Source organism: Cuculus canorus, chromosome 1 (genome assembly GCF_017976375.1).
Source record: "Cuculus canorus isolate bCucCan1 chromosome 1, bCucCan1.pri, whole genome shotgun sequence".
NCBI lineage: Eukaryota > Metazoa > Chordata > Aves > Cuculiformes > Cuculidae > Cuculus > Cuculus canorus.
Window position 1 is genome coordinate 2,970,869 of NC_071401.1, and position 20,058 is coordinate 2,990,926.

The 20,058-nt window shown below is 38.8% G+C and overlaps 1 protein-coding gene across 1 annotated transcript in view; it reads left to right on the plus strand.

The window, feature by feature from the left end:
- The window catches only part of CEP126 (centrosomal protein 126), a 31,651-nt gene extending 11,816 nt beyond the window's left edge, over window positions 1-19,835 (plus strand). Inside the window, exons 4-9 of the mRNA XM_054057028.1 lie at window positions 6,029-8,138; window positions 13,969-14,087; window positions 14,412-14,478; window positions 15,479-15,688; window positions 17,392-17,456; window positions 19,473-19,835. Coding sequence (XP_053913003.1) covers window positions 6,029-8,138; window positions 13,969-14,087; window positions 14,412-14,478; window positions 15,479-15,688; window positions 17,392-17,456; window positions 19,473-19,568 — 2,667 coding nt within the window. The 3' untranslated portion in view covers window positions 19,569-19,835. The remainder of the gene's footprint in view (window positions 1-6,028; window positions 8,139-13,968; window positions 14,088-14,411; window positions 14,479-15,478; window positions 15,689-17,391; window positions 17,457-19,472) is intronic.
- Window positions 19,836-20,058: the final 223 nt, after the last annotated feature.

Below are 20,058 nucleotides of genomic sequence, written 5' to 3' on the forward strand. Positions count from 1 at the left end.
CTTCATGATAGCACTCAAGATTACCTGTTCCATGACTTTCCCTGGCACTGAGGTGAGACTGACAGGCCTGTAGTTCCCCGGATCCTCTCTGCAACCCTTCTTGTATATGGGCACAACATCAGCCAGCCTCCAGTCTAGTGGAACTTCCCCAGTCAGCCAGGACCTCTGGAAGATGATGGATAGGGGTTTGGAAAGGACATCCGCCAGTTCCTTCAATACTCTTGGGTGGATCCCATCCGGCCCCATAGACTTGTGGGCGTCTAGCTGGGCAAGCAAGTCTCTAACCGCCTCCTCTTGGATCACGGGAGCCTCAATCTGCCCCTCTAACTCTTGGATTTGTAAACAGAAGGAACAACTTTCTTTGCTATTAAAGACTGAGGTGAAGAAGGCATTAAGTACCTCAGCCTTGTCCTGCAAAAAAACCATGTTTGTTTGCAAGGAGGGAGTGGAAGAGCTTGGCCATGCTGATCTTCTTGGATGCTATATTGTGTTATGATAACTTGGTATTGACAGAGACTAATAATGTCTCAAGGGGATGATGGGAAATTTAACTACTTTTTTTCTTCCAGTATTCTACTTCTGTCCTAGCAGGCTCACGGTGGCCTAGGTACACAGAATTTTGTACTGTAGTAATTATAAATCTGCAGCAGCACTTCTGTGGAGTTTAGTAACTTGAGCTTTGCTGTGCAGTTTATGCCTGACACTGGAATATCTCCATAAGGAAGTACGGCTTATCAACTGGGAAATAAAGTATCAAACCAGCTGCTGAGAGTTCAGGGGATAGTAATAAGCAGAGAACTGAGACCAGGGGAGTGAAAGATCTTGTAACAAACAAAGAATTGTGGTGTTTCCAACAGTGGCAAGAAAAATGTATAAATAAGAGCTTTTAAATTCAGTAGGCTGTTTAGAGGGAGGTTGATGCTGAAATCTTGTAGGTGTTCTTACAGTTCATGTCTGTAAAATTCTTAGAGTGTATATGGCTTGAAAAACATCTGATCAAAAAAATGAAATTTGGTGAGACCGTACCCCAAATACTGTGTTCAGTTTTGGGTCCCTCACTACAGGGGCTTTGAGGGGCTGGAGCGCGTCCAGAGAAGGGCAATGAAGCTGGTGAAGGGGCTGGAGAACAAGTCTTACGAGAGGCATCTGAGAGAACTGGTTTAGTGTGGAGAAAAGGAGGCTGAGGGAAGACCTTATCGTTCTCTAAAATGACTTGTAGCAAGGCGGGCATTGGTCTCTTCTCCCAAGTGATAGGCGATAGGACAAGAGGAAGGGGCTTCAAATTGTTCCAGGGAAGGTTTAGATTGGATATTAGGAAAAATGTCCTTACTGAAAGAGTGGTAAAGCATTGGAAGAGGTTGCCCAGCGAAGCAGTGGAGCCACCATCGCTGGAAGTGTTCAAAAAAACATGGAGAAGTGGCACTTTGGGACATGGTTTAGTAGGCACAGTGGTATTTGGCTGATGGTTGGATTCAGTAATCAAGTTACACTAGGGGAGGTTCAGATTAGACATTAGGAAAAAGTTCTTCACCAAAAGGGTTCTCAGGCACTGGAAGATGCTGCCCAGGGAGGTGGTTGAGTCCCTATCCCTGGAGATATTTAAAAGATGGGGAGATGAAGTGCTTAGGGATATGCTTTATGTAGTGGGCAGATATGGTTGGACTCGATGATCTCAAAGGTCTTTTCCAACCAAGTATGATTCTATGATTAAACAGGTCACATAACAATCACTAAATACTTTTTTTCCTAGATAAACTGTTAGATCAATGACGCATGTAGTGAATGCTGGTAGTTACGTGACATTGTCTCATTAATAAACTTATTTCTAGGAGAGTACTAATATTATTAGAAAAAGCTCCTATTTATATGGTTTAACTTCTAGGTTGTCCTGTGTGGAGTCATGATATTGGATTTGATGATCCTTGCATGTCTCTTCCAACTCAGGATATTCTATGATTCTAGAAGTAGTTCTGTATCTGAACTTTAGGATTTCCTGATAGAAATCCACCTTCTGCCTTGTTTGCATGAGATAGACTGGAAACATGCTAAAAACAATTAGATCTTCAAATGTATATACTTTGTTAAATGAAAAAGTAATGCTCTTTGGTCTGAAAAAATATATACTATTTTTTTAGCAACTCCGAGAGACCTTGTAGGAGTGTTCCTCAGATGAACTAGGAATGAACGTAAAAGTTATATTCACACGCTCTGTAATTGTGGGTCCTTTCACAGGTGTGCACTGTTTAAATAGTATTAATATTTTATTTTCTAATGTTACAGCTCCAGTTCATTAAAATCTGTCAACCCCAATGCTTTGCCATGTTTTTGTATTTTACATCAAAATCTGAATTGGAATAAACTAGGATAACAGATTCTGAGTTTCTGGAAGACAAAGAAATACTTACCTCCATCGGTTATTCTTTCCTTCTCTCTCCATAAACCAGACATTGTTGGAAAGCTTTTCCAAAAGGATAACTTCAGGACTTTGAGTCTCATCATTCAGTTCTTAACCATCAGTGAGAGGGAGGATTATTTATTTGCTTTAAAATGGAAAAAAAAAAAATCTCTGAGAATTTCCTTTTCATCTATCTCTAAAAGATTGTCTGGAAATCCTTCCTATTGTCTGGAAATCCACTTGCCAGATATGTTTTAAAACATCATGTCTCTCACAGCATATGGTTAAGTTTTAGTGGATTTCCTTTCTCCTTTTTTTGGGATAACCAAAATGACATTGAATGTAGCATAGATTTTAACTAACTATTAGTTTCTCATTAAATTATGGAATAGCATTTCATATATAACATTAAAATGATTATTAGTTAAGCAATTGAGTTAAGAATTTCTAGAATTAATATTGCATATGCATGCCTGATTTTTCTTCATGTCTATTTGCCTTATGACAAATATTTGCTTTGAATTATGCAGTCTCGTCCTACTTGTAATGAAACCATCTCTTAAATGTTCAGGGTAGATGGTGCCTGCTCAAAACAAATTGATTAATGAATTAGAAGCAAAAAAGGGGCTAATGCTTTATGGTGCTCAGTGCCTCAACATTTAATCATTTAGTAATTTTAATAGTATTTTAAAACTAGCATTATGGATTCCACTTCTGGAGCTGAATCATAGAGTGGTTTGGGTTGGAAGGGACCTTAAAGTTCATCGAGTTCCAACCCCTCTGCCACAGGCAGGGACAGCTCCCACCAGACCAGGCTGATCAAGGTCCCATCCAACCTGGCTTTCAATGCTTCCAGGGATGGGGCAGCCACAGCTTCCCTGGCCAACCTGTGCCAGTGTTTCACCACCCTCATTGTGAACAGTCAGCAATTCTTTTGCAGGGAATATCAAATATACGTATCCATACAGCAGCTCTTTAGTGTGTTCTGCCAGAGTCCTTTGACAGAAAATTCCTCAGGTTCTTTTAAAATTGTGCTTATTTCAGTGTTGTTCTTTCACTGCCCTCATGAAAGATTTCTTAGGCTCATGTTTTGTCTTTGGTTTAGTGATTTACTGAAATGAAATGCTTGACACAGCTGTTGTAAGTCTTAAGATGTACGAGTGATCTCTTTAATGCCTCATAAGTATTCCCTTTCTTAGAACAGCAACTACGTGGACAGGCTGGGTTTTAGATGTCGTGCATTAGGGCATAAGATAATGCAGACAACATGCAACGCAATGAATTGTATTTATATCACAGAAACAATATGCAAATCCAGGAAATAATAATGGTAGTGCGCTCTATGAACATTTTTATTTCCTTATCATCTTATAATATACTTGCAGATTAAATCAAATTAAATCATTGGGATTTCCAGGTTTATTTCCCTGCAACTACTGACCACTAAAAAAGAACAAATGATTGATGAATGGTTTTTGAAGTCTGCAGTTCTACTTATGTATTTCTACAAGAAAATGTGACATTCACTTTCGTTATAGAGTAGGCTAGAAAAGGAAGTGAAATGTGCGAATATTTTAATGAGAATGAGAATGAGAAGCATCTTTAATGTGTGAAATGTTGAAATTGTACAATGCAACAAAATAAATATAAATTAACTAAATTTGCATGAACCAAGTAAAAGTGAGTATGTGTTTAAACAAGGAAGCCTTCTCTATTCATTAGTTCCTAACGTATTTCTGAAGGTTGCCTTGACTGGGATTTTGTGGTCCCATCAAGTTGTATTTTACAAGGAGACTAAAATTATATATATTGCAGTGTCAAGATTATTTTCGATCTCTGGAGCACAACTGGGTAGAATTTTTTTAATTAAACTTTTTCAAGTTGCAACTTTTTTTGCGTCCTCCAGTTTTACCAGTTGAAGCTACCTGCTGTTGGAAAAGGGGTTGTAAAATCATTCCTTAGGAAATTTTTCCACTATTCAACTTATTCATTTTAGAAACATCTGTTTAGCTATATTTGGCCTGGTACAGAAAACTGAGTAGATGCCTTTTCCTTCTTTGGTGAAGTTCAAGCAGAGGTTAACAATATAATTTAGCCAAACATAAAAGTTAATAAATAACTAACAAGGCATTTTGTATTCTTTTCCATTAGAAAGACACTGGGGTTTATAGCTTTAGTTTGAAAATTTTCCCTTGCAGTATCTTTCCCTACATTTGGTTCTTTGTTCTTCTACTTAGTTTCTTTATCTCAGCCTATAACTATAATAGAAGACTGCACCACCCTCTGAACATTTAGTGCACGATAAGATTTAATTCAATCACAACAAGTCTTTCAGGAGTCACTAAGCTTTTGATTTTGCAATAGAAAATACTTGTGCAGATATACACTAAGCAATAGTATAGTATAACAATTTTATTATAATAAAAAAAAAGGTTTGCTACAAAAATATGTTCTTGTACACTCACGAATTTTATGCTTTCTTTGGTAAGTTTTCAAAATGTTAATTCTATTCTAATTGCCAGGGGATATATAATCACTCACCTAGGTTAACAGATTTTGCTGCTTGAAGGATTTTCCATTTAAAGCCACTAATAGAAAAAAAAAAATCTTCATTGCATAAGATTGCCTATCTAATGCAGCTTCTCTTAGTTTTTCCACGCCAATTTTTTTCAACTTATCACTTTAAAATCACTTAGCTGCCGAGCTGTGTGGAAGTGAACTTAACAGCAGAGAGCGAGCCTACATGATGATTGTGAAAACAGATGATATGCATGTTTTCTTTTATGTTTATGTGTAATTTGAAGTCTTGTGCTTAAAAAAATGTGGTTTCAACTAAGTCAGGCATCTCTGTGACTGGATGGAGAAGTAATAGTGAAGAAAATATCTATAATATGTACAAAAAAATTGTCTCAATGGTGATTCAGATGGTGCTAGTTGCTCTTCTTTGTCACTACATTAAAGTTCAGTGAAGAAGTTGGGGTAGTGGATTGGATTCCCATGTGCCCTTAGACCTTATCTGTCCTGATAGATCAGATGATATTTTCTTCATTCTGAAAGATGAGAAGAGGGGATTTCACTGGAGGAGGTGTTAATCTCTGTGATTATGATAGTGGAGAGATGTTTTCTCTGTTTGCCATTACAAGGTTTAAATCCTCATCGCATGTGGCACTTCATATGAAAATAAACATATTCAGTCTAGTATTATGGAAAAAAATTCCATTTTGGCAAGATCTACTGTCAAAGGCACATTTTTATGGATTCGCTTTAATTTTGTAAATTCCCTTATGTGTTGAAGTACAAAGACCATCCTGTGCCATAGGGCAATGCAGAAACAGTAGTGTTGTTTAGACAAATCTCATTCCTTTCTGAAATTGTAGAACTGATATAAAACCTAGGATTAAATTTGTTGCAGCTCTTTCCTCTGAATTTCATGCCAAAACCACATCATCTTCTTTTGCAATTGAACACAGGTGAACTTTGACTTGATGGAAACAATCATGGTGCTATGACCCCAAGTTGTAAAAACACTAGGCTCAATATTGATTGTATTTTAACCTAAGGTCTCATTAATAAAGAATTAGTATAAAACATTTCTGAGAAATGTAACAGTCTGGTTTTATGCCTGTATTTCAGAATTTTCATCAAGAAGTCAAGAAAACAGATGATTCAGAAAGCTTGTCAAGCCTTGACAGTCTTGAGGCTGAAGAACAAAATGGAAATTGCACAACGCTAAGTGAATCATCTTTGACTACACAGTGTGACTGTGCCTTGTATGGTCCAGAAAAGTCACAGACTACAAATAATGGTTTGCTTTATACGGCTCAAATTACTTCTTCTAAAAATATGCATCTAAATAATTGTTTGAGAAATGTAGATTCACCAAACAACAACTTACCTATTCATGATCTTTTAGCTAAACATAATGTTCTAACTCCCGCTGAACATGTAAACAATTCAGAAGAGGAGTCGTCTGCTTCTTGCAGATCTGGAAAAAACCCTGCAGAGTTCTCTACCTCCAGTGAGCAAGAAAGCTCTGTAAGTAAAGCATTTGGTTTTCTACAAAATATAAAAGAAAGAAGCAAGCCTTCTTCTGGACTGGCTAGCACGTTAGCCACTGGTCATCCTGTTTTCAATCTTAGCAAAGCCTGGGCCAGCCCTGACTCTGTTCCAGGAGGAAGAGTTCATCATCTGGTGCAAGATCAGAGTTTTCAAATGACCCCGCAAAAAAGAACTCTATCTGTGCAAAACTCCAGTCAACCTATTGCAACATCTACAATCTTATTTCCTAATCAGGGATGTTCCACTGGCATTCCCAGCACAGCTGATACGTTCCCAAAGGACAAAAACATCAGTACAGAGTTTTCAAAAAATACCGCAGGAAAAATGACTGAAACCAAAGAAGAAAATATTAAATATATTGATGACATTAATCCAGGGTCGTCTTTATTTCAGGGCATACCAAATGCCTCAGTTCTGTGCAATGTTAAGCAACTGAACAATAGAGAGGAAGAAAAGGGAAATAAGGTAGAAACTGTGTCACTGCTGTCTGATACAGAGATAAATTCTGGCAGTCCTGCACAGTACAAAACCCTGAAAAACAATATTCATGAAAGGAAAAGAGCAAGATTATTCACAAGTATCTTAAAAAAGGGATCTAAATATGAGCCCAGTCATTTCAATAATGTGGTTATGAATCACGGGATCAGTTTTGGAACTCGCCCAGTGTCTTCTATCAGAGACAGTGTAGAACTGGTGAAAATGAAAAAGAAAAGTGCAGAAAATGAAAAATACAATAGAAAGCTAAGATGGTGTGATCAAATTAACCAGATAATCATAGAAAATAATAACAAATGCTATGAAAAAAACACTAGTGAAATATCTTCTGCACAGCTGCAATACGTTCAAACGACAAATAGTGCTCCTAAGAATAATTTAAGTATTGTTGCTCAACCTTCCAACCCCATGTTCATAAAAAATCATCAGGAAAACGCTCCTATATCAAAACCAAATGTTAAAACCAAAGAATCAAATGAAGAATGCACGTCTCAGAATATATTTAAGTCTACTGGATCCTTTTCTACTAAAAAAGCTTGGATGGTATCACAAGATGACGAAAGTAAACCCTCGATATGTAGCAGTAATTCTAAAATTAATGAAGTTAAGGCAAGAAGAACTAGGAGACCGATATCTGTAAGAGCCCAGCCAAGTTTTATGCCCGAGAAGAGAACAGGCACTATGTTCCGACTGCAGTCAGCCACTGAAGCCGATAAAACTTTAAAAGCTCCCAGGAAATTGCTAGCACCTCACCCACCACCTGCACCTCTGCTGGGAAACAGAAGCGGCGAAAACACAGCCAGCCCTTGGTGTCAGCCACTGCTGCCCTCAAGTCATCAAACTACAAGCAGGAATGATTTCAATGATAGGCATGTTTTGTTAGCAGATCAGGTTTTAAATAGAAACGGTACAGAAAACAGTGTGAGAATTAGTTTTAGTTCAGAGTTGGCCACTGGAGTACCTACACCTGGCTGCTGCCTGGCCAAATGCAAACCTTTGGCAAAAAATACTTGTTCTGCAAATAGCATTCGGACAAGTGCCTGTCAAGATTGTCCAGTAACGTGCACTGAAAGAAGACCTGCTAACACAGAAAATGGATTACATCTCTATCCTATCCCAGCAGCTGTGAAAACAAGGACCTCCTGGCTAGGAGTTCATACTGCCCGAGCTCCAAAAGATTCTGCTACTGGTAAGGGTCATGTTTCTGGGTTTAGGGTGGGAGAATGGTCAGACGAAAGTCTTGTTCAATTACATCACAAATTTGTTTTCAGTTAAAACATGCAGCCTTTCATCCATTCGCACATTACAGCCAGTTTTAACAAGTTTTCACCATTTGTCATCATCGTTTCTATCCTAGGGATGCCCAGAGGCCTCTCAAATGTTGATTCCCATTTTTAATAGCACTCTACAATATTACATGAAAAGGAAGTATTTTCCCTGAGATTATATTTCTGACTAATGAGCAGATGTGACAGGTGGTCTAAATAAATGATATCAGAGGAAGTGACTGATTTTGTATGAGCAAGTTTTACAAGTTAACTGGGGGTCATAGCTTGTTGTCCAACATTCACTGCCAGCTGAGAGTGAAAGAAATTTAGACCTACCATGTTTTTAAAATGCTGATGAGGTAAATGCTGAAAGTTATTAAGTTTTAGATCCCAGTCATACAATTAATGCTCAAAAAACCCTAACTGTAATTTAAAAATAGAGAGCCTCTACTAGACAAAGTTTGCTGTGCTGCAAAGTATGTCTGATTTATAAAGGATTTTAAGAAATTTTAGGACTAATTCTGCATTTTATTAAAAATTAACATTAAGAGTAATATCATAGAATCATAGAATTTCTTGGTTGGAAAAGACCTTTGAGATCATTGAGTCCAACCATGCCTGTCCACTACTAAACCATGTGCCTGAGCACTTCATCTACCTTTCTTTTAAATACTTTGATGGATGGTGACTCAACCACCTCCCTGGGCAGCCTATTCCAGTCAATATGATGCAGAGATTGATTGGTAAGACAGAGGAAGGATACATAAGAAATTTTGGGAGAATAAACATTAATCTCCTGGGGTTTACATTTCAGAATATAGAATCATAGAATCATAGAATGGTTTGGGTTGGAAGGGACCTTAAAGTTCATCCAGTTCCAACGCCTTTGCCATGGGCAGGGACACATCCCACTAGATCAGGCTGCCCAAGGCCCCATCCAACCTGACCTTCAATGCCTGCAGGGATGGGGCAGCCACAACTTCCCTGGGCAACCTGTGCCAGTGCCTCACCACTTTCTTCGTGAAGAAATTCTTCCTTATGTGTAGTTTAATCTGCCCCTCTCCAGTTTATACCCATTGCCCCTAGTCCTATCACTACAGGCTTTTGTAAAAAGTCCCTTCCCAGCCTCTTGAGGTACTGTGATGTCGCTCTAAGGTCTCTCCCGAGCCTTCTTTTCTCCAGGCTGAACAATCCCCATTCTCTCACCCTGTTCCTCGTATAGGAGGTGCTCCAGCCCTCTGATCATCTTTGTAGCCCTCCTCCATCCCAACAGCTCCGTATTCTTACGTTGAGGATTCCTGAACCATTTCATGCATTTTGATTTACCTTGTTTCTTCTCCGCAGCCTGGTTATATTCTGTGCCATGGGCACTGATGGCATCCCTGGTAATTTGTATGTTGTATACTGGCTTGCTTCCTATTGAGGGTTACGGCTGGAGGCAGAGCTCCTGAAGCTCTAAACCCAGCGTTCAGGTTCAAGCATACCCAAACTACTTCACATGCTGGTATCACCCTGAGGACTGGAACTGCAGCTTTGAAGCAAAATAAGCAATACCCATATCTCAAAAAACTTGATTTCTACTTTTATCTACAGTAATAACATAGTTTTAACTATTAGAGTGATTCAGAACAGTTCTGTTATGTAACAGCAGAAGTAGGTGAATATTCTTGGCCTAAAGCAGGGGTGGGAAATGAGAAATATTATCTGCTTGTCCATTCCAGTTCAAAGTCAAACAGATGAGTTTAAGATATGTGTGACTTAAGTCAACCTGTTTGCTTTTACATTGGAAATGAATGAAGTCTTGCATTACCATGCCTCGCCTCCAGCAGAGCCTCTTGCCTCTTGATGTCCTTATTTGCACATCAGATCGATGAATAGAGGATTTACTGGTCCAAAGTTCTGTGCACTGCTAAAACTGTCTTCACTGCAGCTTTAAATGCTACATCCCCAGTGTCACATAGCTCTAGCTATTTTAGATAAAGAACTTAGAAACGTCTTTTGAAATCTGGGATGGTGGTCCTCTCTCAGTATCTACTTAGATTTTGTGTTTTGAAAGGCTTCTTTATTTTAAACTTTCTAGATAACCCTTAATGACTTGCTATTACTTTTTCTGTTGCTTGCAAATGTGCATAGATTATCATAGTCTTTGTCCTGAAGCCTGAATATTGAATCCTTCTTGAGTAATACATCTCATGCAGCACTTCAAGAAGGTCTGTGAGGACACTGTAGAAAATGTGATCTGTTGCAGTGCTTGGCCAAACACATCCTACAGAAAGAATAAGTGAGAACAAGATGAATAAATACAATTGTTGTCCACAAGGATTTTTCCTCAATTGGGCTTCCATTGGTTTATCTTCCAGCTGACACATATTATTCTTTGTAGCTGGATATTATAATTATTTTAATTCCTTTAGTGTTCAGTCAGTTAAATACTGAAAAGTGTATGTAACGTTTAGACTGTGGCAAATACAGGGCTCATTCAGTGGCTCATTATTAAACAGGGGTAGACCACTCAGCATCTCATGCCGTTAAAGAGACTATTGCTTATTATATTTTTGTCTTAAATTTCCCAAAGGAGTCTTTTTCTTGGCATAGACCTAGCATATCCTGCAAACTAATTAAAGTTGACGCATATCAATAGAGCAACTGTGGATTTTATTTTTCAGAAAAAAAAAATGTGATCACTAATGCACAAGGATTTTTTTCTTTGCTTCTTTTTAAATTTTCCTCTGTATTCAATGTAACGTGGTCACATTTCCTTTTCTTTCACGGTGCTATTCAGCACCATGTGTCATATTACAATCCTCAGGTAATTTGAATATCCAACATAAGAAGGATATGGAACTGTTGGAACAGGTCCAGAGGAGGCCATGAAGATGACCCAAGGGCTGGAGCACCTCTGCTATGAGGACAGGCTGATAGAGTTGGGGTTGTTCAGCCCGGAGAAGAGAAGGCTCCGAGGAGACCTTAGAGTGACATTCCTGTACCTGCAGGGGCCTCCAAGTGAGGTGGGGAGGGACTTTTTATAAGGGCCTGGAGTGATAAGAAGAGGGGGAACAGCTTTAAATTGGAAGGGGGAAGACTTAGATTAGGCATTAGGAAGAAATTTTTCTCAATGAGTGTTGTGAGGCAGTGGCACAAGTTGCCCAGGGAAGTTGTGGCTGCCCCGTTCCTGGAAGTGTTGAAGACCAGGTTGGATGGGGCCTTGGGCAGCCAGGTCTGGTGAGAGGTGTCCCTGGCCATGGCAGGAGGGTTGGAACTGGATGATCTTTAAAGTCCCATCCAACACAACCCATTCTGTGATTCTATGATTCTATGATTCTATGATTCTATGATTCTATGATTCTATGAATTGGCATATAAATGAAGGGCAACTTTTTAAAGCTAATGTGTCCCACTTACTTTTGATGGCAGCCATGTGAGTAGTTTCAAATCTGCTTCTAGGATTAGTGAATCATTTTCTTTTTTCTAGAAATGGTAAGAATTCTGCTTTATTAAATATCACTGGAACAACAACTAAGGAAATAAAACCCTCTTAAAATCACCAGAAGACCTCTTACCTAATCATGAACTGTACATTAATCTGTACATGTAAATATTTATTATGTAAATAAATAGTTAATTTATCTCCCAAGTATCGATCATGTAACTTCATTTATGAGTGAGAATAGAATATCTCCTTAGATATATAGATTCCTGACTCACACATGAAAATGCTGATTTGCTTCTCCAGTTTGTATGCATGAAAGTTTAACTTAAATTAAATTTTGAGACTTTAATTTAAAAAACGTGTTGTTACACCAAATGAAACTAAGATAAATTTGAGGTACAATGTCTAGGTTAGGCCTCTCTAGCCAACAGAATACTCTGCAGGTGGACTGTCTTCGTTAAAATTAGCATACAATTGTATGGATTAGTAAGATTAACTACAAAATCCCAAGTTGTGGAACTAAGGTTTTTAACACATGACTTTACATTTAAATCACACCTGTAAGGCCACACCTGGAGGATCAGCTTTGGGCTCCTCAATACAAGAGAGGCGTGGACAAACTGGAGAAGGTACAGCAAAGGGCCATGAAGATGAGGGACTGGAGCAGGTATCCTATAAAGAAGGGCTGAGATTGCTGGGAATGTTCAGCCTGGAGAAGAGAAGACTTGTGGGGAATCTTACAGAATCATAGAATGGTTTGGTTGAAAAAGACCTTTGAGGTCATATAGCTCAACTATACCTGTCCACTACCAAACCGTATCCCTGAGCACCTCATCTACCTATCTTTTAAATCCCTCTAGGGATGGGGACTCAAGCACCTCCCTGTGCAGCTTTTGCCAGTGCTTGAGAACCCTGTTGGTAAAGAAATTTTTCCTGATGTCTAATCTGAACCTCCCGTGGTGCACCTTGAGGCCATTTCCTCTAATCCTATCGCCTGTCACTTGGGAGAAGAGACCAACACTCACCTCACTACAACCTCCTTTCAGGTAGTGTAGACAGGTCTACCCTCAGCCTCCAGGCTGAACAACCCCAGTTCCCTCAGCCGCTCCTCGTAAGATTTGTTCTCCAGCCCCTTCTCCAGCTTTGTGGCCCTTCAATGGATGTGCTCCAGCCCCTCAATTCCTTTCTTGTGATGAGGGGCTCAAAACTAAACATAGTATTCAAGGTGTGGCCTCACTGATGCCGAATCCAGGGGCACAATCTCTTCTCTGATCCTGCTGGCCACACTGTTTCTGATACAGGCCAAGATGCCATCAGCCTTCTTGGTCAGCTGGGCCACTGCTGGCTCATGCTCAGCCAACTGTCACCCAACACCGCCCAGGTCCTCTGCCAAGCAGCTTTTCAGCCACTCTTCCCCAAGCCTGTAGCGCTGCATGGGGTTGATGTGTCCCAAGTCCAGGACCCGGCATTTGGCCTTGTTGAACCAATGAATATGCATTTATGTATACAAATACATGAAGAGAGGATACAAAGAGCACAAAGCCAGTGCTTTCCAGTGATACCCAGTGCCAGGATCAGATGCAAAGGGCACAAACTGATACACAGGAGTTTCCCTCTGAACATCAGGAGACATCTTTTTTCGCTGCAAGGGTGAAAAGTGAACTATTGTATGTTTTCTGCGTGGCAATTTGTATTCTTCAGGTTGGATGATGCTCTGAGCCACCTGATCTAGTTGAAGATTACCCTGCTCATTGGAGGTGGTTTGGACTAGATGACCTTTAAAGGCCCCTCGAAACTTAAATTATTCTATGATTCTATGGTAGTCTTAAGAAATGTTGAAGCCATAATACAGCATCTTGGCAGCAAACATTTACTCTGTTGGAAAATTAGACTTCGGGATTATTGTCTAAATGCAACTCATTTACTAAAACTTTATTTTTGGGCACATTATTTGGTATTTGTTATTTCATAGTTTGCTGTCTGTTCATCTTCCCTCTTACTTCATTGTAAGACCGTCTTTGTACAGACCTTTATTAAATGGGATTGCAAAGTTAACTTAACCTGCTTATACAATTCTACATACAAACCACATCTGGATTTTATAGTCATATCCTAACATGAAATTAAATATACCTTAGAAGTGCTTGTTTTTCTCCTTTCACTATAAAAAAATGCACTTAGCAACCTCAGATGTAAACATACACAAGGTAAACATTTAAAATTGGACAGAGACATCTACTCACCATTACTAGTTCTACTACTAGTAGCTTTATCATGTTTTCGCACATTTTTTGTTTATTTTTGGATGCATCTCGTTTAAGGTACTGTTCCTGTTACAAGACAGAAGCAAGATTTTGACAGCAGTGAAAACAAATGCATTTCTGAACACAGAAGGCAAACTGTAGCCTCTAAAAGCTGGAAACCTACTCATCATGCACACGTAAATATTCAATACTTTTTTTTTTTTTACAAAGAAAGCTTATTTATCCTCAAAATGAAAAGACTTTGGAGAGTATAAATGATTTGTTCAGTGTCACTAAATTTTGAATCAATGTGCTTAGCAATCTTGCTGTCGCTGCTAACGAAAATAATAAAACCAGCTAGACTACGTCTATTGTATTGGTATACACAAATATTTTTGCACTCAAAAACATTTAGTAATATCAAATAATAAATAAAGATGTTCAGGAATAGTATATTTACCTTTAATTACACTTAAAATGTTTTGTACTGTTTTTGATAGAATTTGTTATGTACTCTCCAGCTGAGTCCTGTTCAATCTGCATTTGATCAAATACAAAATAAGAATAACACCTATAAATCTGCTGAAGGTACAGTAACTCTTCTCACTACAATACTTCGTTATACATAAAGTAGTGACGTAGTAAATCCACTGTGTAACATAGCTTGTCTATTTGGGCATCAGTGATTCTAAGTAAGAAAGGGGGGTTTGTTGTGTCGACCAAGATTTGTTCCACAAAAATGTAAGATATAGCATAATAGCATCATAGAATCACTTGGTTGGAAAAGACCTTTGAAATCGTGAAGTCCAACCGTACCTGTCCACTACTAAATCATATCCCTGAGCACTTCATCTACCCGTCTTCTGAATACCTCCAGGGACGGGGACTCAACCACCTCCCTGGGCAGCTTGTTCAAGTGCTTGATAACATTTTCAATGAAGAAATTTTTCCTAATGTCCAATTGGAACCTCTCCTGGCACAATTTGAGGCCATTCCCTCTCATCCTAAAGTGTCATGATATTGAGGCATTATAACATATAGTCAAGTTTCATTTCATTTAGGAAGAAATTCTTCATTGTGAGTGTGGTGAGGCACTGGCACAGGTTGCCCAGAGAAGTGTGGCTGCCCTCTCCCTGGAAATGTTGAAGATCAGGTTGGATGGGACCTTGAGCATCCTGGTCTAGTGGAAGGTGTCCCTGCCCATGGCAGGGGGTATTGGATCTGGATGATCTTTAACGTCCCTTCCAACCCAAACCATTCTATGATTCTGTGATTCATTCTATTCCTGTTTGTAGTTCACTGTATGACAGCTGTATGTATCATACATAACTGTGTGATATGGACAGGTATTGCTTGCTATCATTACATATTTCCAAAGTCAATAGAACTTGCTCTTGTTCCAGCTGTAAGATGTATTAATGATCTTAATTATGTCATTCTGTAACATATCATGCTTCTTGACTTTGCCACTTTTTTGATCTTTTCATGTCTTTTTCGTGTGTCTCACAGACTTAGAGTGTTAAAAGCAAACAGCATATTTAAGTGTATGAGCTCTTCTCATTTGAAGTTACCCCTCTAATCGCTTCAGTTTCAGAAAGCACTGCTCAATTTCTTCTGGCAGAAAAGCTAGCAAGTATGCCAGTTGCAGAAGATGAAATCCTGGCAGCTATGGAAAGTGTGCAACCAGCCAGCCAGCCCTTGCTGCCCAACAGAGCTCCATGCCTAGGCATGACTGCACTGTCAATAGAAGAACAAAAGATTCTCCAGTCTCTTGATCATCTCAATCAAAGGCTACAAAGTAAGTTTGATAGTAAATGCGATCCTACATCAAGTGATTAATTAATTTTGTATTTTCATAGAATCATAGAATCATAGAATAGTATGGGTTGGAAGGAACCTTAGAGATCATCCAGTTCCAGCCCTTGTGCCATGGGCAGAGACACCTCCCACTAGACCAGGCTGCCAATCCAACCTGGCCTTCAACATTTCCAGGGATGGGGCAGCCACAACTTCCCTGGGCAACCTGTGCCAGGGTCTCACCACCTGCATCCTGAAGAATTTCTTCCTAATGTCTAATCTAAATCTTCCCCCTTCCAATTTAAAGCCATTCCCCCTCCTCCTATCACTCTATGCTCTTCTAGAAAGTTCCTCTCCAGCTTTCTTATAGCCCCCTTCAGGTATTGGAAGTTTGTTATATGATCTCCTCAGAGACTTCTCCAGGCTGAACAACCCCAACTTCCTCAGCCTGAATGATGTAGTCAGGTTAAGAAAGCAGATATGAAAAGAGAAATACAAGAAAACAGAAAATAAATTACTGTATAAGTAACAGAGAAATAAAGGCAAAGGTAAATACAGCAAAGGAACTGGGAGCAAGACAGCTGAAGTTTGCAAAGTGTGAAAACTATAAAAACTATGAGAAAAGTGCAACATGAATATGATAGAAAAAACGAAAGAATCAGAGGAGTTAACTGACAGTAAATGATGTTACTGAAAATTAATATGACACTATATAGATATCTATCTTAGAAATTTAATTAGCTTGCCTAATTATTTGGAGATTAAAATTAGTAACAAGAAGCTGTGAAATTTTACAGGAGGACATTTAAGTACATGTAATTATGTACTTGTAAGTTGTGTTGTATGTGCTTACGTGTCATCTAAGTACATTGCTTTTTAAAACTGTGACCTTTTTTAACCCCTTTTTTAGCTTTGCTTTCACATATTACCACACTAAGTGAGTAAAATTATGTACCTTCACAGTGGTCTTTTTAATGAATAACAGTTAGTCACTAACCAACTTAAGCCTGGAAATTTTATTTGTAGAATGATAGAATCATAGAATGGGTTGGAAGGGACCTTAAAGATCATCCCGTTCCAACCCCCCTGCCACGGGCAGGGACACCTCCCACCATACCAGGCTGCTCAAGGCCCCATCCAACCTGCCCTTCAACACTTTCAGGGAGGGGACAACCTGAGCAACCTGTGCCAGTGTCTCACCACTCTCAGCATGAACCATTTCTTCCTACCGTCTAATCTAAATCTTACCCCTTCCAATTTAAAGCCATTCCTTCTCATCCTATCACTCCATGCCCTTGTAAAAAGTCCTTCCCCGGCTTTCTTGGAGGCCTCTTCAGGTACTGGAAGCTGCTTTAAAGTCTCCCTGGAGCCTTCTCTTCTTGAGGCGGAACAACCCCAACTCTCTCAGCCTGTTCTCATAGAAGAGGTGCTCTGACTTAGAGTCATTGGCATTATTTTCTCTAGCTTTAGATTTCTTTATTGATACTAAATTTTTTGTTCAGGTAATAATATGTAGCTGCAAACTTTAAAAATACACATATAACATACACTTCAGCATCTGTTGGTGGGGGAAGAAGAACAATGCTATTAAACTACATTTCCACACTCTTCAGGGAATTTCATCTTAAATATTTGACTGTGAATCATATTTCTATGGTAGCATTTGGTTTATATATTTATGACATACTTTTGTGCTATTTTTAGATGTTCGAGAAGCCATTACCAGAAACCCATCTGCTTCAAAAGTTTTGCAGATAATCAGCCCTTCAGTAAGTATTTCATTTAGATATGTTCAGTTTTAATTCCTACCGACTGGCTTTATGGCTTATTTTATAGTAAAAATATAATTGAAAATATTGACATCAAACTGTTCAGTTGGCTTACCAGATTTTCAGATTTCTATTTATGTAAAAAATACATATATGGACTTTATACACATAAGAATTTCATACACATATGAACTTTATAGTGTGAACAGTCTTTAACAGTTTATACCAGACTCCCTCATTCCTTTCATTTTCCATTTGAAATCCGAAGACACTTGCAAAATGAAGGAATTTCCAGGATGTTTTAAGTAGCAGTAATTTATCGGGGTCCATTTGAGTTATATATAGCTCATAATTAATTTATGTTTCTTAATAATGTAGAGATGAAAGTGGGAATTATGCATGATAGTGCGTAAAATACCTGTTAATAAAATTAATTCTTACTTTAACCTGCAAATATCTATGTTCTGTAAGTGGTAACTATTACCTTTCTTCAATAAATGTTTGTATTTGATTTCATGTATTCCAGATCTTGTCAGTTTGAAACAAAATAATCATGATACCTGGAATATAAAGAAATGAATGGGCAGATGAGTGTCCAAAGTACAAAATCTACATTTCAAATATTCAGTTTATGATGCAGGAATTAGTATTTAAAATTCTGTATTCTCAGTCTCCTCCTTTACTATATATTTGTACTGAGGAAAAAGTATAGACAGATGGATAAACTGTTACCAAAAATGTATAAAAAAAATACTCTTAAAAAGAAGGCTTTTGTCTTTTGTTGAGGTTGTGACTGAAAGACCTCAGACAGTGTCCATGCTCCTAAATTCAAAGTGATTGCCTGGTTTTGAAGTGGGACTGTGAAAAGAACACAGAGGACATCGTTACCTCTCTTGTGAATCCTAGTACTAGTGAGACTTGGAACCTCAGCTTCCTCTCTTCTGCCTCCTGTCTTACAAATGTACTTTGTTATGGCTAAACAACTGATAAATGTAGTATTTTTTTGGTGATTAGTGTAGCATAGCTACATTTATTGGATCTAACTATGTTTTACTAAAGCATTTCTGAGCTTTTGTGTTCTCTCGGGCTTTCTTCATATCCCCACCAATGCATTTGTAATGGCTTTCAGTAGTCAGACTTCTTGGCTGGCTGGTCTGTGACAAAGCTTTCTCCCTCTAATTCTTTATCTGCAAGATTTCTGGTCCATGATTAAGATATAAGCACTAGACATTATTCAGGCTGTCGAGTCTCTGGAATCATAAGTTCTCTGATGGACATTTAAGACCCTTCTTTAGCTACTTGAGCATTTAAACAGGTGTCCAGTCGTAGATACACATTCAGATCTCAGGTGCTGGCTTGGAATTCTTCTTGGTGATAAGACTGAACAACTATCACACAAGATCCCAGCTGCAGAAAAAGTACAGATGACTGAGATTTCACCAAATTTTTAAAGAAGTGACAGGATTTAAAATTTTTACTTCACCAAGAGAACAACCTGCTTCAGTTCTCGTAGTTTGAGAGCATCGATGTAAAGTATGGATATTCACTCAGTAGTTAATGTGAATCATAGAATGGTTTGGATTGGAAGAGACCTTAAAGATAATCCAGTTCCAAGCCCCCTGCCATGGGCAGGGATACCTCCCACCAGACCAGGCTGCTCAAGGCCCCATCCAACCTGGCCTTCAACACTTCCAGGGATGGGGCATGCAAAACTTCCCTGGGCAGCCTGTGCCAGTGTCTCACCACGACATCAAGAAATCTAAATCTTCCCCCTTCCAATTTAAAGCCATTCCCCCTCGTCCTGTCACTCCATGCCCTTGTAAAAAGTCCCTTCCCAGCTTTCTCGGATGACATTATGCCCCATAATACCAACCTCTAAATCCAGATGAAGCACCACGGTTGTTTATATAAAGGCAAACAAATCACAGTATCATTAAGTGATGTTTCTTGAATGTTACACAGAATGATGCTTCTGTTTATATCCATGTATTTCTCATTATTCTCGATTTATTATAGAGCATTCAGCAATATATAGCCTCCCCTTTGGTGAACACCACGATAGCCTCGCAGCAGTACCAGAATGCTTCAGCTAGCAATCGATTGCAATTGTAAAGGAGATACTGACATTATCTGCTCAAGGATATTGCAGCTTTATGTACTTTGTGTGTAATGTGTTGACGCTGTAAAATTAGCAACAAAATAAAGATGAATGTAGTAGCTCTAATAATGAATCTCATAGAATCATAGAATCACTCAGTTGAATAAGATCTTTAAGATCATCGAGGCCAACCATACCTGTCCACTTCTAAACCATATCCCTGACCACTTCATCTCTTCATTCTCTCTTCGCCCGTATTTTAAATACCTCCAGAAATGGGGACTCAGCCACCTCCCTGGGCAGCCTCTGCCAGTGCCTGAGAACCCTTTCAGTGAAGAAATTTTTCCTAATGTCTAATCTGAACCTCCCCTGATGCAACTTGAGGCCATTCCCTCTCATCCAATCACCTCTCACTTGGTTAAGAGACCAACACCCACCTCACTACAACTTCCTTTCAGGTAGTTGTAAACAGTGATGAGGTCTCAACTGACTGGTAAGCATTTT